The 17,449-nt window shown below is 50.8% G+C and overlaps 1 protein-coding gene across 2 annotated transcripts; it reads left to right on the top strand.

Annotated features, from left to right (window-relative positions):
• Positions 1–877: 877 nt before the first annotated feature.
• HMGCL (3-hydroxy-3-methylglutaryl-CoA lyase) lies at positions 878–17,307 on the top strand. 2 transcript variants are annotated; one of them, XM_058718658.1, is made up of 9 exons: positions 878–1,008; positions 4,557–4,640; positions 7,053–7,160; positions 7,829–7,924; positions 9,423–9,571; positions 12,217–12,280; positions 13,731–13,919; positions 15,254–15,379; positions 16,648–17,307. In XM_058718658.1, exons 1-9 carry the CDS (start codon positions 949–951, stop codon positions 16,747–16,749), a joined length of 978 nt encoding a protein of 325 aa, XP_058574641.1. In that variant the 5' UTR covers positions 878–948; the 3' UTR covers positions 16,750–17,307. The 2 variants fall into 2 exon arrangements, with proteins under 2 accessions (XP_058574641.1, XP_058574642.1); XM_058718659.1 differs by lacking the exon at positions 878–1,008 and adding an exon at positions 2,410–2,957.
• Positions 17,308–17,449: the final 142 nt, after the last annotated feature.

Here is a 17,449-nt window from a genome sequence, read left to right on the forward strand (position 1 = left end):
GATAGCTGTTAATGTGTTCTCCAAAGCCAGTGGTATGGTCCCTGTCAATCTCTCCCATCTTAGTAGAAAGTCCCATCCTTGCTCTGCGGTCATTCTGGCCTTCTTATCTCTCTAAAACAGTGTTTTTCAAACATTTCTAAATTACAACCTACAGTAAGAAATTTAATTTACATTGTAACCTAGTTGACATATGTAACAACAAACAAAAGATTTGCAAAGCAGTACTTAGCTTTACTACTATTTTCTCCAATTTTTTCTATTTTTTAAAAAAGTTGGCACCTGCTAGATTAACGTTATGACCCATTAATGGGATACAACATGCATTTTGAAAAACACTGCTCTAAGCATTCAATTTCTTTGCCCCGGGGCCTTTGCATATGGTTTGCTCTCTGGAAAGCTTTTCTTGTGTCCTCTTTACCTGGATAAATCTTACTCATTCTCAAGGTATGAAATCAAAGGATGTTTCATGCTCGCGCCCACTGTCTCTCTCATCGACTGCCTGCATTTGAATCCTGGAGGTCGTGATGAAAGAGTTAATACGTGCAAAGAACTCAAACCTGGGCATGGCAAATAGTAATGCTTCATCTTATTACTTTCCACTCGGAACTGGAAGGGTATTCGTGATTACTGTTAAAGGTAGTAATTATGCAACTATTTATGTGATTATTAATGTCTTCCTACAGCTCCCAGACTCCAAACCCCTTGATTAATTTTTGTTCATCTTTATAGTCCTAGCCTCACTTCGCCATGGCAAGTAGAAGGCACTCAGAAAACGTAATGGATAAGGAACAGCAGGCCAGAAGAAAGAAAAACAAACTGGAAACAGGGTCAGCTGAGGGTGTCGTTCCGCCGCACCCGAAGCCCCGCCCCAAAGGCAGGGGCACGCCCACCTGGCGGCTGGCGGTCACGTGAGACTCAGCCGAGGTCCGCGGGGGAAGCTGGGCCAAGATGGCGACAATGAGGAAGGTCCTGCCGCGGAGACTGATGGTTTTGGCGTCTCTCCGGGCTGTAAGTGCCCCGGCCCGCCGAGGGGTGGCCCTGCAGGCACCGTGACGGTCGGGTTCGGGGCCCTGGCCCGTGGCGGCTGCTCTTTGAGAGCCGAAGCCGGACAGCTCCTCAGGCCACCGTCGGGAGGAGGGCCTTGGAGTCATGGATCCTCTTTGTCCCGCCCAAATCCCTTGAGGGGCACAGGGAAACTGAGGCCCGGAGATAGAGAACGATTTGCCCGGGTCATGGAGATCTGGGCCTCTTCCCGGCGACCCTAGCACCTCGTCCCTCCGAGCTTCCGACCTTGCCAGGCTTCTCAGTAGCGAAAGTCACGAATACCCTTCCAGTTCCGAGCGGAGAAAGCAAGGCCCTCGCCCTCCCTCCGCCGGCATTGCCAGCTCTGGTTGCATTTGGGGACGCTTGGAGAGCCATCCTAGCGTGCCAAGTAGGACTGGGATCGCGTAAGACTATTTGTGATTCCCTTGGAATCGTACTTTGGGCATATTCGAGCCTGATGTTCCTGCTCAGTGAGCGGAGGGAAAGTGTAGGAGACCTAGCTGAATAAGGGGTTGAATAAATTGTTTTGGTTAGAGTTAGAGCTCTGGTGCCCAGTGGTTCTGCCCCTTTCTAAATTGAGTGACAATCATTTACTCTCTAAACCTCCGTTTTCTCGTCTATAACTTGGGTAAACATTACCTCAGGGTTCTTTGGAGTGGAAGGAAAATGTAGGTAAAGCATTTGACATTGTTTTAGGTCATGGTAAGGGATAAGTCAGTTGTGTTATTTTTGCCTTAGATTGTTTAGGAAGAGTTAGAAGAGTAAGGTGGGGAAAATGACACTGTCTTGGCAGCGGGCCCCTCGGAAGACCACTCTAATGTCTGCTAGGCCACCCACCCCTACCAATTATTAATGTGTAAAGTAGAGATGGTGCTTCCAACTTGAAAAATAAAATTAAATGAGATGGTGGGCATCAACGTGCTGTGAAAAAAAATGCCTGGTGTGCCGACGTGGTGGTAATAGGCCCTTCGTGGGGTTACTAGCATAGGGTTGAGAGCAGAAGCAGATGGTTCAAGGTCAGACTTCTTCACTTGCTAGCTGTGTGATTTTGGCTAATCTTTCTGAGGCTGCTTCTTCCTGTACGGACTTGAGATGATGATAGTCCCTGCCATGGAGGTACTCAGTGCGGTACTGACCCTGAAGTTAGCGCTGGACTTCAGTTGCTATTAACTGTTGGTACCGGTATGCCGTAGCTTGGGAGGCTTGGCCCAGGACTTCTGTGGTTAGAGGAGATCATCTCTGGGCAGAGCTGTACAGAGGGAATGAACTGGGTGATTAACCAGACTGGTGGCGGGGCGGCGGGGGGGAGACAGAAAAGTGGCAAAGAGGCAATGTGGCCTAGGGGTTAAGAGCAAGCGTTGTACGTCTACACTGCCAGGTTCAGATATCGATCAGTGGGTCAGCTAACCATCTGACCTTGGGAGAGTTATTTAATCTCTGGGCTTCACAGGAGATTGTAATAGGCCGACCTAATGAGGTTGAGAGGATGGTATGGGTTAATGTGTAAAAGGCGCTGATGAGTGCCTGGCAAATATTAAATGCTTAATAAATGTGGATTATTATTTTATTATGTGAAGAGTTGTTACGGGGAAGGAAGTGGAATTGAGTCTGTTCTTTTCTAGTAAAAGGACACTGGAAGCGGGTCTTGCGTGCTTTCAACAACATCCAGCAGTTATTTGTCAAACCCGTTTATGTCCCAGGGCCTTGGAAATACGGCAATGGATAAAGCAAAGTCCCTGCCTCATGCAGCTTACATTCCAATGGGATCCATTTAGGGCAATGGACTAGCATAGGCTGAACATCCCTGTTGTAGTGACATTCAACTTGCAGAGACCTTCCAACCTAGCCTATTGACTTCATGAAATTCATTGGCTCATCGCCTTAGTCTCTGACTAAAAGCAAGGCCAGTTCAGGTGAGTTGTTCAAGTTCTAGCTGATTCATAGCAGGGAATGTTTCCTTCCTTAAGGGTTTCAGGAGTTGGCGATCCTCAGCAGATTACCCAGTGCACTTCTCTCCCGCGGCCTCATTGCAGTATGTTTATCCAGATTAATTATGGTAACACGAAGTTAATTTGAAGAGTTGTAGTATTAAGAAGAACAGAGGAGAGGGGCGCCTGGGTGGCTCAGTCGGTTGAGCGTCCGACTTCAGCTCAGGTCACGATCTCGTGGTCTGTGCGTTCGAGCCCCGCGTCAGGCTCTGGGCTGACGGCTCAGAGCCTGGAGCCTGCTTCCGATTCTGTGTCTCCCTCTCTCTCTGCCCCTCCCCCATTCATGCTCTGTCTCTCTCTGTCTCAAAAATAAATAAACATTAAAAAAAATTTAAAAAAGAAGAAGAACAGAGGAGAGAGGGGAGAAAAGCCTTGTTTATTACTTGGTGGTAAGGAGAGGAAGATTTGGGGCAGACTTTAAATGGAGGAGACTCAAGGACTTTTTTAATGTGTTCAGCTGTTGGTGTCCTCTCCCCTCAAGCCCCTTCCTTGTCATCACCCAGCCTATGACTAACAGAACAAGTCCTCCTCTATCCCCCAACCCCACGAAGTCTAAGACTAACTACTCCCCATACCTAGTAATTGCCCTCCTCTGGGGCAGCTATGCCCCTTCATGCATTTATTTGTTGTTTCAGTAACTTTTTAATGAGTGCCTGCTTTGTGTGCCAAGCACAGTGCCAAACACAAGGGATGGAGTGGAGGTCGAGACTGAGCCTCATAGAGCTTATATTCTATTGGGGGAAACATTGAGTAGGCATTATTTGCAGTGCTCTGAAGGAATTACTGTTTTGATGTGGAAAATGATGAGGGTGAGGGGATTGGCAGCTTTACAAAGAGTGGTCAGAAGAGGCTCATCTGGCTGAAAGGTGAGAAGGAGCCACATGTGGACGAGCATTCGGGGCAGAGGGAACAGTAACCCTCGAGGCCCTGCTGTGGGAGGAAGGCCATTGGGACTGCAGTGTAGTTACCCCACTGGGGAAGGTGGGGCAGTGGGAACAAGTAATGGGTTCACTGGGAGGTGGGGGGGTGTGGGACAGTAGAAACAAGTAATGAGTTCACTGGGATTAGCAGGAGCCAAATGATAACCTTCTAGCCCATGGTGAGTGGGGTCAGGGGATGAGTCAAGTTTCTGGCTTAAGCAGTAGAATGTATGTGATGATTTTTACTGAGAAAGCATGAAGTCAGATGGGGCTTCAGGAGAATTTAAACAGTTCTGTTTGGGGATTTCTAAGTTTAGGAGGGGCAAATAGGTTTGTGTAAAAAACAACCTAAATGCTCCGCTGACAGACAGTTGGAAATGGACTTTTACTGGGAGCGTGAATCTCTTGCCCATTCCTCAGTGAAACATTTTTGTTCTTTTTGTTCTCAATTCTAAAATGAACCAAATGTGAGAAATATTTACTGTTCAGTGAGAAATACTGCTTCTTGTCTCAGTGAAGGTGGATCCATTCTTTTAGATCTGTTCCCCTGGGGACTTGGGACAATCTCTTCTGGTTACTTTTTGTTTCCTCTTTTAAACCAAAGGTCAGCACCTCTTCTGCGGATACTTTCCCAAAGCAAGTGAAAATTGTGGAAGTTGGTGCCCGAGATGGACTACAAAATGAAAAGGTAAAGATGGAAATCATCCAAAAGAGGTTTTTCAAGCAGTAAGAGCTCCCTGTGGTGGGCACAGCCGGGATGGACAGAGCTATGCAAGACACGATTGTCCCAGCCAAAGTCCAGGAGGCCGGGCAGGCACCTGTGACGGTAAAGCAATCTAAATTGGTGGAGCGACAGGTGTGGTGTCCCCAGGGGGAACATCTCAAGGCCCAGTGGGGCAGACCGCAGGAGAGTAGAGTGAAGGTGAGAGCATGCCTTTTATCCAGCAATTCCACGCAAGGGGACTTATTCAAAGGAAGTAATGAAGGCCACATGCAAAGATTTAGCCTTAGACATGTTCCTTCCAACCCCCTTGTAACAACAGAACAGTTGGAAACCACCTAAATGCTCAGTGTGGGGAATGTTAGATCAAGTACTTAAATGACTTCATAAAATGGATTATGAAGTTGTTACTAATATAGGTGTATATTAAGTGACTCAAGCTGATGATAAGATAATATGTATATTCTTTAATCTTACACTTTTACGTAAGAAACAAAAAAGTTTATATGTGTGTGGGAACATCTACCTAGAAAAGAGTCTAGAACTGTCCTGTCCAGTACAACTTTCTGTGAAGATGGAAATGTCGTAGATGTGAGCTGTGCTGGACATGTGGCGATCGAGCACTTGAAATGTGGCTAACGTGGGGTGCTGTGGTGGCTCAGTCAGTTAAGCGTCCGAGTTTGGCTCAGGTCATCATCTCATGGTTCGTGAGTTCACGACCCGCATCGGGCTGTCTGCTGTCAGCACAGAGCTTGCTTCAGATCCTCTGTCCCCCTCTCTCTTGGCCCCTCCCTTGCTCACACATGTGCCCCCATTCTCTCTCTCTCTCAAAAATAAGTAAACATTGAAAAGAGAGAAGAAAGAGAGAGAAAAAGAAAGAAAGAAAGAAAGAAAGAAAGAAAGAAAGAAAGAAAGAAAGAAAGAAAAGAAAAGAAAGAAAAAACAAAAGTGACTAGTGTGACTGGAGAACTGAAAGTTTGTTTTTATGTAACTTAAATTAATGTCAATTTAAATAATCACATATAGCTAGTGTTAATGTATTGGATTACATGGATCTAGAAAGCTACATTATCAGGGTGTTACCGTTGTTATCTCTGGGAGATTTTAAGGATGGCTTTCTTCTGGTTTTGGCATGTTTTTTGAAATAATCATGTATTATTTTTTCAATCAGAAATGTCTTTTTTTCCTTCTTTCTTCCTTTCCTTTCCTTTCTTTCTTTCTCTTTCTTTCTTTCTTCTTTTTGAAAAGCCAAGTGTTAATAGTGAGAGCTTATTTCTGACAATAAACTGTAAGCTCTGTGAGGGCAGAATCGTTTCTGTTCTGCTCACTGCTGTATCCCTAGCACCTAGCACAATCCCCGGAACATGGAGGGCTCTTAAAAATTACGGAATGAATTAAGGTAAAGCAATGGGAGAGAAATTAGGGGGTTGGGGTGGACGGGCCTGGTGAGAAGGACTGAGTTCTTGGGTTTTTTACCTAAACCTGTAAGTACTAAGGAGCCATAGAAGGCTTTTGAGCAGGAGAGTGAAACAATAGAGACTGTTTTCGAAGGATTCCTTGTGGGATGAATTGGTAGAGTGAGACCATGCCGTAATATACATGGGAGAATGATAGTGGATTTGGAAAGGGGGATCCATAGAACCTAGTGGAGCAACTAGGCGAGGTGGGGGAGGGAAAGAAAGAAGCAGTAGGCTGACCATGTGAGGATGAGGCCCTGAGCCAGTTGGGAGGTGGAAAAGGGGGCAGTGTGATACTTTAGGGGCCCCATCTCCTGGGACCCAGAGAGTTAGTCATCTCTGCCCTTTCGAGCCATCGCACATTGATCTCAATTTGTTTATGGTGGGTTCATGAATTAACAGTTAAGAAAAAGCCTTTAAGGCAGAAAAATTATCATTTCCATGTAAATATTTACACCTTTTCAGGCGAGAAGTTGCCTCCACTGCAAAATGCTATCTGTAGAACTTGAAGATGTGCCCCACCTACTGGCAAGGATTACGTGTGAACTCATTCATGCTTAGAAGTTGAGATAGTGAAGTGCATGCTTTTTTTTTTTTTTTTTTTAACGTTTATTTATTTTTCAGACAGAGAAAGACACAGCATGAACGGGGGAGGGGCAGAGAGAGAGGGAAACACAGAATCGGAAGCAGGCTCCAGGCTCCGAGCCATCAGCCCAGAGCCCGACGCGGGGCTCGAACCCGCGGACCGCGAGATCGTGACCTGAGCCGAAGTCGGACGCTTAACCGACTGAGCCACCCAGGCGCCCCAATGTGAAGTGCATGCTTTAAGCAGAGCTTTGAACTAACGGGCACTGCATTTTGAGACCACTGTATTCCCAGCTTTGCTAACCTGTCTTTTCTGGTGTTTCTGTCTCCTCTACAGAATATTGTGCCTACTCCTACAAAAATCAAGCTGATAGACATGCTTTCTGAAGCAGGACTCCCTGTTATAGAAGCCACCAGCTTTGTGTCCCCCAAGTGGGTTCCCCAGGTGAGCCCCAGCCCTCAGTAACAGGCGTTTCTCAGATGAAAGAGGTGTAAAGTTTTGCATTTGCCCTGAAAGTAGGTAGAAGTTGGGAACAGACGTCTCCTGATCTCTGGCTTGGTCTCAGGTGACTTCTAGTAGCATGGTGCAGCACAGGAACATAAGGAGGAGGCTTGCCCCTTCCTTGCTTGGGGCTCTTGGTGAGGTCTTCCCCTCTCCAGGTTGAGGGTGACCTCTCAGGTCTCTTCTGGCTCTGGAAGTCTAGAATCTCTAGACCTGTCTAGAGATGTGGTGTCTGTGTTTGTAAAAGGGAAAGACAACTGCTGCTTCACAGAAACAGTCAAGTGGGAAGAAAGATCCTGTTTACCTGAGTAGTAAATAACACAGAGTATGTTCTCATTAAATGGCTGGTAGCGTCATTGCTGCTTTTCCTGCTTATGTAAAGCTGACAGTATTAGCCATATGGAGAAATTGGGGGAATTACCTGCACCGAGGAGCCTTCTGGCCCATCAGTGCAAAACAAATAGAAAAGCACTGGGAAGACGCGGCTCTGCAAAAGGACTTCTTTTCCAGGGGTTCTGGACAACAAAGATCTTGTGATAAAAACGCTTTCTGTACCTGAGCTCTCTGCCTGCCTTTGGCAGTGACCTGGCATTGTCTCCTTTGGCTCCCAGATGGCTGACAATGCTGAAGTCTTGAAGGGCATCCAGAAATTTCCTGGCATCAACTACCCGGTCCTGACCCCAAATATCAAAGGCTTCCAGGCAGCGGTAAGAGACTAGCTTGATGGCGGGGGCCTCTGAAATGAGATAGACAGCATCGGTCCCCGTCTTGTCCCTGAGCCCCAGTTCCTGTTGTGGGATGTCTGTCTGAAGGGCTTTCTCCAGTAACGATGAGCACTGTCAGACAGACCGGGCCCTGCCACCCCCAGCTCTCTGATCTTGACCGGCTACTTAATCTCTCTGAGCCTCAGGTTCGGCCTGTAAAATAGGGCTAATCATGGTTACCTGATGCTGGGAGGATTTCAGAGGATAGAATGCACCTATATTGCTTAGCAAAAGCCTGGTAGAAGGTAAGTGCTTAATAAATGTTAGCTCTTGTTAATACACGTTTCCTCTTTAGAGAAAGGGCATCGTGCTCCCCACAGTGGTTGCTCGTATCTGCTAACTTTCTTACAAGTTAGGACAAAAGCATCATTGGGGATGTTGATTCTGAATTTAGGCAGAAAACTGTCCTTCAGGGTGATTTGCAGGGTGGTGATGGCAGTGGTAGTGTTGGCCTTTGGGGGAAGGCCATGGGTGGTGGTGGGTTTTTTTTTTAAGCTTTTAATTCTCTATTTTTGAGAAAGAGAGAGAGTGCAAGCAGGGGAGGAGCAGAGAGAAGGACAGAATCTCAAGTAGGCTCCGTGTTGCCAGCGCGGAGCCTGATACGGGGCTCGAACTCACAAAACTGCGAGATCGTGACATGAGCCGAAATCAAGAGGCAGAAGCTTAACCGACTGAGCCACCCAGGCACCCCAGGTGGTGGTGTCTTTTTAAATGAATATCTAATTCACAGTGTCAATTTCCTAGGGCTACCATAAGAGAATACCAAAAGCTAGGCAGCTTAAAACAGCAGAAATGTATTCTCCACGGCTCTGGAGGCCAAAAGTGTGAAATCAAGGTGTTAATAGGGTTGGTTCCTTCTGAGGACTGGGAGGACAACTCTGTTCTCTCTGCCTCCGTCTTCACCGGCCATTTCCTCTGTGTGTGTCTTCACATGGCCTCTGTCTTAGAAGGACACCAGTCCTATTGAAGTAGAGACCAGTATGACTTCATTTTAACTGATAACTTTTTTTTTTTAAATTTTTTTTAATGTTTATTTTGAAGGAGAGAGAGACAGAGTGTGAGTGGGGGGCGGGGGGAGACAGAGAGAGAGGGAGACACAGAATCCGAAGCAGGCTCCAGGCTCTGAGCTGTCAGCACAGAGCAGGACACGGGGCTTGAACCCCCAAACCGCGAGATCATGACCTGAACTGAAGTCGGGCGCTCAACCGACTGAGCCACCCAGGCGCCCCTTAACTGATTACTTACACACCCACCCTTTTCCCAAATAAAACCACGTTCTGGGGTACTAGGGATTAGGACTTCTATAAATCTTTTGTGGGGGGACACAATTCAACCCATAATATTCATATATTATAAAATTTGCCATAAGACCAGAGTGTTTGCCAAGCTGGTGTTCCTCGAAGGGAAAAAGGCTGAAAGGAGCTCACCCGGCTCTTGGCAGGTTGCTGCTGGAGCCAAGGAAGTGAGCATCTTTGGAGCTGCCTCGGAGCAGTTCACTAAGAAGAACACCAACTGCTCCATTGATGAGAGTTTACAGCGCGCTGATGAAATCTTGAGGGCGGCTCGGGCCGCTGGTATCCCTGTGCGCGGGTGAGTGAGACCACATCAGTGCCTTTCCCTCGGCACCATTCTGGAATGGGGCCAGCCTCTGACTCAACACCCTCCTCCCCACAGACTCCTTGTCCTGGGTGCAGGCAGCCCACACTGCACACCTAGCCATCTTTCCTCAAGCAGATGTGGTCAGAAGAAATCCTGGCGAGTGCTTTCTCCAAACAGGACAGGACGCTAACTGGGGTTTGCGGAGGCCAGATTAATCCTGGCTCCACCACCCTCTCCTCTCACGTGTCGGAAGAATCCCCTCGGCCTCTAGGTCTCCAACCTCACATGTATTTTTTTAAGGTTATTTATTTTGAGAGAGAGAGCATGTGTGCGCACACAAGTAGGGGAGGGGCAGAGAGCAAGAAAGAGACAATCCTAGGCAGGCTCCTCACCATTAATGCAGAGCCCGACGTGGGGCTTGAACTCATGAACCATGAGATCATGACCTATGCTGAAGTTGGACGTTTAACCAGCTGAGCCACCCAGGCATCCCTCCAATATCGCATCTTTTTTTTTTTTTTTTTTTTAATGTTTATTTTTGAGAGAGACACAGAGTGTGAGCGGGGAGGGGCAGAGAGAAAGGGAGACACAGACACTGAAGCAGGCTCCACGCTCTGAGCTGTCAGCACAGAACTGTGCTGTGAGATCATGACCTGAGCTGGTCAGACGCTTAACTGACTGAGCCACCCAGGCGCCCCAACATCACATCTTTAACGGCAGGAGTGCCAGGCACTGTCCACGTGTTATCTAACCTCACAGTCACTCGGCAAGGAAGATTGTCCCTACTTCCACATGACAAAACTGGCTCAGGAAGGCTGGGGAGTGCTGTGAGGTCACATAACTGTCCACACTGCAGCCAGAGTGTTCTTTCAGAAGCGATCACCTCACTCCCTGGTTAAAACCTTTCAGTGACTCCCAACCCTGGACTTCTCAGCAGGCTTACAAGACCCTGCCTCTCTCTGCAACATCATTGTTCACTTCCCCGTCCAGTCCTGCTTCCTCTGTATGCTGCATTCCAGTCCAACTGCGGCTTCTTTCCTTGTGTCACATGCTCCCACTGTCTGGCCTCTGGGCCTTTCCATGTGCTTTCCATAGACTGAACTCTCTTGCTCCTACGTCCTAACTCCTGTTCACCCTTCACATCCCCTCTGGGAGGCCATTTCCTCCAGGAAGCTTTCTCTGTCCCCCCTACTGGAGTTAGTGCCCCTCATCTAGGCTCCCATGGCCCCCCAGACATCCTCTGACATAACATTTAGTTGCGTGTTAGCTTCTCCCCGCCTCCCACCCCCGCTAGACTATGCTCCCCGTGAGGGCAGAGCCCACATCCTGAAGTCCCTGGTGGGCTCCCCTCCCTCCCGCAGCCCAGGGCCAGCGCTCGGGGGTGCTCAGGAAGGAAAGGGTGGATGGGTGGATGGGTGGATGGGGAAGCAGGGCCTCGTGGGGTTTGCCTGACTCCAAGCTTGTGCTCTTTCCCCAGCATATCTTGTCTCTTCGCCTTGCTTGGCAGTGATTGGAGAACAAGGCAGGCAATGGAATTGGGAAAATGCACTGAGATCTTTGAGGCAGAAACTGTTTATCCAGCAAACATTTGTTATGCCTCTAACATGCAGAAAAGTGTGCTAGACTCTAAGGTTTTAGTGGAGCCTTAGCTCCAACAGGGCAGGTGGGAACAGAAACCCACCAAGGTCCAGAGGCCCAGCCTCCTTCCCACAGCTTGCAAGTCGCCATGATCAGGCCTGTGCCCACCTCTCCAGCCACAGGCTGCCCTTTGCCCCTTGCTCTGTGAGCCCTGGCTGTTTGTCCTTTGTTCTGTGGCTTGAACACCCCCATTCCTCTATCTTGGGGCCTCCATACCGCTCTTCTCTCTGTCTGGAATGCTCTTCCAGCAGCTCTCCTGCCCCGCCCCCAGCTCCCACATCACAGCCCCAGAGGTCCGCCCCCCTTCCCCCGGGCCACCCAGGCTGCCATGGACCGCCTGTAGCTGCTCCTGTCACTTTCCCCGTTCTTCCCCTCACAGCAGTCACTCAGAGATGATCACATCCACCCCTTGGGTTGCCCTTTTCTTGGCTCTCTCCCTAACTGGAAACAAACTCCGTGAGGGTAGGGACCTTGGCGTCTTGCTCACCACATGACCCAGTGCCTGGCACTTAGTGGGCAACTCAGTAGATAGCAGTTGAGTAAATGAGTGTACGTATGAATCCTCCAGCAGCTCACCGGAGCAGCTGATCCTTGGCCTTCAGGCCAGCCCAGCCCTTCTGTTCCTACTTGGGTTTCATCTGTGCTTGGCCCCCTCCTGTGAGTAGGGGCCGCATACCCTGTGGCTCCGGGGCCTGTCATACTGCCCTCTCCCGGCTTCTCCCGGCTGTTCTCTGGCTTCTCTCCTCAGGCCTAAGCAGCCCCAACTTCCTGAACAGCGCCTTTTAGTCCCCTCCCTGCCCTGGCTCTCCACTGCCCCCTCCTGGCGTGACACGGCATGACCGTTCTGACTCCACATCCTTGAATTCGCCTTTCACCCAGACGTTTGACCTGCCCCACTCCAGGGGTGTATGTGAAACAGCAACCCTCGACCCTGCGTCAGCTCTGCTGGCCAAGGAGCTCGGGGGAACTGACACCATACCTCCCCTGTCCTCCCACAGGTATGTCTCCTGTGTGCTTGGATGCCCCTATGAAGGGAAGATCTCCCCGGCTAAAGTAGCTGAGGTGTGTGTGTGTATCGGGGCGGGGGTTTTCTGAGGGTCGTCTCCCTTGCCTGCCCCTGAGGTCCTCCTCACCACCCTTTCCTGGTGGGTCACTGATGTCGTTCGTTCACCCAGCTCCTTCCTTCATTCCCCCTGGGAGCACAGCCCAGCACTTGCTCCTGGAGGCCCGCCTCCCAGTGCAGCTTGGATTCTCTCAAGCCCCCACCTTCTGCCCCAGCCTGAAAACCTCTGGTGCGGCTTCCAGTCTGGTCAGTGGACTGGTGACAATTGAGGTGATCTATGGAGAGGCTCCTCCCCCGGGGTGCCTGCGGTTCCTTGCAGCGGTTGGGGAGGCCGCGTCCTTGGCGCCCTCTGAGCAGTAACCAAGTCAGCACCGAGAAGAACACGGTGTGGGAACGGAGTCTGAGCCACCCAAGAGCTCACGCCCCTTAGCCCTCAAAGTCACCCCGAAAATTTGGTCGTGTTAGCGTTACTCCATTTTTCAGGCGAGGAAACGAAGGCCGAACGACTTGCCGCCCAGGTTGGAGATGGTGCAGCTGGGTCTCAGCCCCACCTGCTGTGCCCCCACTCGCGTGGGAAGCGTCCGTCCGGGCAGGTGCCTGCTGAGGGCGGCGGCCGCACACTGCGTCTCGGCCGCCGGTCCCGCCAGTCCTCACCGTAGCCCACAAAGGCTCGTTGCCGTTTCTCAGAAGCAGAAATGGAAGCTCTGAGAGGGTCAGCCCTTCGCCGGCGCCCCCAGCCAGGGAGCGGGCAAACTGGGACGGCCACCGGTGTCCGTCACGCCAGAGCCTGCTCCTTCGCTGCGGCCTCCGTCCCCACGGGTCGTCCTCGGCCTGCTGCCCGGGCGGCGGGGCTCGCCCTTGCATCCCCCTGGCGCACCTCGGCCGAGCGTCCGCTGCGTCCCCGGCCCTGTCATCCCCTCCACCTTCTCTGCGGTGCAGGGTGGGGCAGCGTCTCCTCAAGCGGGACACACGCTGCCCTGGATTTTCAGTGGTTTTAGGGATTTGCAAATGGGCTTCTAAAAGTTTAAACAGTTGTGTACTTCTATTGACAGTATATAACTAGCACCTCAGACCCACGAGGTGACAGATCTTGCTGAGGATAAAGTTACGTGACAGGAACCCATGGTCCTGGGTCCAGTGTTTGGCTGTGGCACACGGAGGAAGTGAAGGACCGAAGTCTGAGGCACGCCGGGGAGGAAGGCACAGGGTCACAGCCCCGGGGTTGCTCCAGCGGCTGGCCCTGTTCCCTCACATCTCAGCAACCTAGTGAGGAGAAAGGTTATTGTCACTGCCATTCAGAAAGTCGTAAGGGGCCTATGATGCGACAGGAATTTAGTGTTTCAGACGTGGAGATGTTCCGCATAGGCCAAGAATCCCTGCGTCTGAAGTCTTGGGCCCCGGACCTGGAGAATCCAGTGTCCTCCAAGTACTGCTTGCTTGCTTCCCCAGATCACCAAGAAGATGTACTCCATGGGCTGCTACGAGATCTCCCTGGGGGACACCATCGGCGTGGGCACCCCTGGGATCATGAAGGACATGCTGTCCGCTGTCATGTATGAGGTGCCCGTGGCTGCCCTGGCCGTCCACTGCCATGACACCTATGGCCAGGCCCTGGCCAACACCTTGATGGCCCTGCAGGTAATCAGGGCATGTCCTGGGAGAAAGACCTGTGTCCATTCTCCTAAAGGGCATAGTGGCAGGCCAGCTAGGTTCATGTATTCTTTCAATAAGCTCTCACTGATTACCTGTGTGCCGGGCCCTTGCCTGGCCACCGTGGACACAGACATGTGACCCTCGCCTAAAAGGGCCTTAGGGGAGACAGCCAAGGGAGTTTTGTGGTAGCCTTCGTACATTATGACAGATCACAGGAAGAGAGGAAGCACAAGGCTGAGGAAGGCCTCCATCCCAGCCAAGAAGGCCAGAGAGGATTTGCCAGAAGAGGCTTGAATGAGGCTCGGAGGCTGTGAAGAGGTGAGCAGTTGAAAAGGGAAGTGAAAAGCTGACTAGGCAGCCCTCCACTGTAAGGCTGAGACGGGGTTCAGGGAGGACGCGTGCGCTGGCCCGGGGAGTGTGCACAGGGCTGTCGGGGAGCACACGAGGAGACCGGAAGTAGGGGTAGGCAAAGGTCACTCCGCTGCAGCCTTGCATGCTGTTCCCCGAAGATTGAACCGAGGCCTCAGGCTGGGTTTCCCTTGAGGTTTGCTTCTTGTGGGCTGGCCCAGAAGGATTCCCTGGACTGGCCAGCCCTAGAAGGAGAGTTCTGAGTGCCTGACTGCAAGCCGCCTTGCCTTCACATTGGTCAAGGTCTGACCTATTTCTTTATGTTAGCTAAAGCAATCCTGGGCCATCTTTGGGTGTTTTTTTTGTTTTTTTTTTTTTCTCCTTTGTTTCTCCTTTCTTTTTCTTCTTTTTTTTTTCCCCCCTCTTATCTCCTAGAAGCTCACGTCTCTAAGCCACATGACTCTCTAACTTTCTGGGTCTGTTTTCTCCACTGTGGGTATCCAGGTTAAGGTCTGGGAGGTTTGAGGAGAGGGAAAGGGGCAAGTGGGCAGTACTGACTCAGGGCTGTGGGATAAGGCCTTCTGGGGTTAGAGGTCCAACTTGAAGTGAGAACAGCCTTGGGCAGGGGAGGAGGGGTGGATAAATGAATCACAGTAAACAACAGGGGTCTGAAATCTCAGCAGTGGGAGGTACTTCCTTTAGGTCTGTGTCCAGGAAGAGCATGAGGAGACCTTTCAGGGTGAGGAGTCCAGCATGAAAGGAACCAGGGATAGAGGAAACAGTGTCCACAAAAAAGATTCACACTGTTCCATGAACTAGGAGGAGGAACAGTAACAGAATTTTTAGCCAAAGGAAAGAATAACTCTCAGTGGAATTTCAGCCAGCAGTTGATTGGGAGGTTTGCAAAGACTGGCTTTGTAGGGCCCTGGTCCCCACAATGACAGCCATGTTTCAACCCCCTGTGTTTCCAGATGGGAGTGAGTGTTGTGGACGCCTCTGTGGCAGGACTTGGAGGCTGTCCTTATGCACAGGGGGCATCAGGAAACTTGGCCACTGAGGACCTTGTCTACATGCTGTCTGGCTTGGGCATTCACACGGTAAGCACGCCTGCCCCCTGGTGGCGACAACCCTGAACTGACTAGAGCTCTCCCTGAAGCCAGAGGACAGAAGCTGATAGTTTTTAGGTTTTTTTTGTTTTTCTTTTTGGGTTTTTTTTTGGGGGGGGGGGTGGTAGGGAGGGCACTTAAGAGGGCAAGGCTTTCAGGGGGTTAGGGATGTTTTATTGTACTTTTTTTTTTTCCAATATAAGTTTTATTTATTTTGAGAGAGAATGCGCATGAGCAGGGGAGGGGCAGAGAGAGAGGGACAGACAGAATCCCAAGCAGGCTCTGTGTTGTCAGCGTGGAGGCCAGTGTGGGACTTGAACCCACGAACCGTGAGATCGCTACCTGAGCCAAAGCCAAGAGTCAGAAACTTAACCGACTGAGCCACCCAGGAACACCTATTGTATGTTTTTGAGGTAGCAGAGTGTGGTTGATGGAGGCCACAAGGCCAGGCTCTCAGTTGGACAGGTCAGTTGGAGGAGGCACCAAGGTGTAGGGAAAGGGCCCTGAAAGGAGTCACATCCATTACCTGAGTCATTTCCCCCCACACCTTTGTTTCACTCCGTGTAGAATGAGGGCAGAGGTAGCCAGCCCTTCCCGGGGCTCCATCAGAGTCAGTTAAGGGCCCTCAGTGGTGGGTTGGAAGCAGTACCACGTCTGAGCTTTGGGACCAGACAGAACTCGGTTTAAAACCCACTCCTGTCACTCACGGGCTGTGTGACCTGACAATTGTTTCACCTCCCTGGGCCTAAGAAATGGTGATGATAACAGCACCTATCTCCTAGGGCTGTTAGGATTCGATGGGAAAATGGGAGAATGTGCAGCCCAGGGCTGAGAGCATAGAATGCATCAGTGAATGAGAGCTACCGTGATGAACAGAGGTTTCCAGGGTGGCCCTTTGAGCTGGTGTTTTTGTCCTAGCTCTCCGCCTGTGGTCTTTCTTACTTCAATATGGAGTTTTTGACCACTGCAGGCCAGGCCGGGTGCTGGGCGCTGGAGATGGGGTACCAAACAGGACTGACCAGATTCCTGCCCTGGTGGCAGCACTAGAAACCATTTCCACATACAAGGAGAGTCGCGGGGATAACCCCCGATGGCACAAGGATACAGGCTTGTGGGCAGTCAGGGTCCCACCATAAGAGGAACAAGACCCGGTCTGTCTTCACCTTTACTTTCTCAGTATCAGCTTTCTGTCCAGTCTGTTTCCCTGGGTGTTGAAGGCAGGTCATGACTTAGTGCATCGTCTCACTTGTTTCTCCAAGGGTGTGAACCTCCAGAAGCTCCTGGAAGCTGGGGCCTTTATCTGCCAAGCCTTGAACAGAAAAACCTGCTCCAAAGTGGCTCAGGCTACCTGTAAACTCTGAGCCATTTTGCTGCCTCAAGCGCTGGGGACAATGTGGGCAAGAGGGGCACACGTGAATGATTCCGGACAGGGCACATGGAAATGGGAATGAAATTCACAGGAGCAGGCACCTCCCGGGGGGTCTGCACATAGGGCTCCTGCAGAAGGGAGGCAGGAGGGCAGGAGCTGCTTGGCCTCAGGCCTCCTTGCCAGACCCAGGTGTGAGTGAGAAGCCTTGGGGGCTGTAGGTCTCCCTGCCCCATGAACCCCCCCCTCCCCCTCCCGCCAGGAGCTGAATGCCTGGGGGTCCCCTGGAACCCATTTCCTGGTGCTCCGGCCTCATCTCTGGGTGAAATCTGTCAGCTAGCTACACTACACAGCTCGACCCTGCCATGGCCCTGGGGCCATCGCTGACTCCGTAGAGCAAAGGGGCGTGGAGTTTTTCCCCAAGCCGGCAGAGGGGGCGAGGGCTGAGCTGCTCTGGTGGCCACTGCCAACTCTGGCATCTCTGGAAAATCTCCACTCTGAGCATGATTTTCGAAAAGCGCTTATGTAATTAAAGGTTTAATGACACGAAGCATCCAGGTATTCCGTTGTGCAGATGTGTGTACGAATGGGGGAGACTGGTGGGGAGTAAACCACCTTTACAACATGGCATCCTGAGAGGAAAATGGAGACTTTGAGCTGGTTTACTGGCCGCTGGGTTTCCTCCGTTTCCCCAC

This window comes from Neofelis nebulosa, chromosome 2, assembly GCF_028018385.1.
Source record: "Neofelis nebulosa isolate mNeoNeb1 chromosome 2, mNeoNeb1.pri, whole genome shotgun sequence".
Classification (NCBI taxonomy): domain Eukaryota; kingdom Metazoa; phylum Chordata; class Mammalia; order Carnivora; family Felidae; genus Neofelis; species Neofelis nebulosa.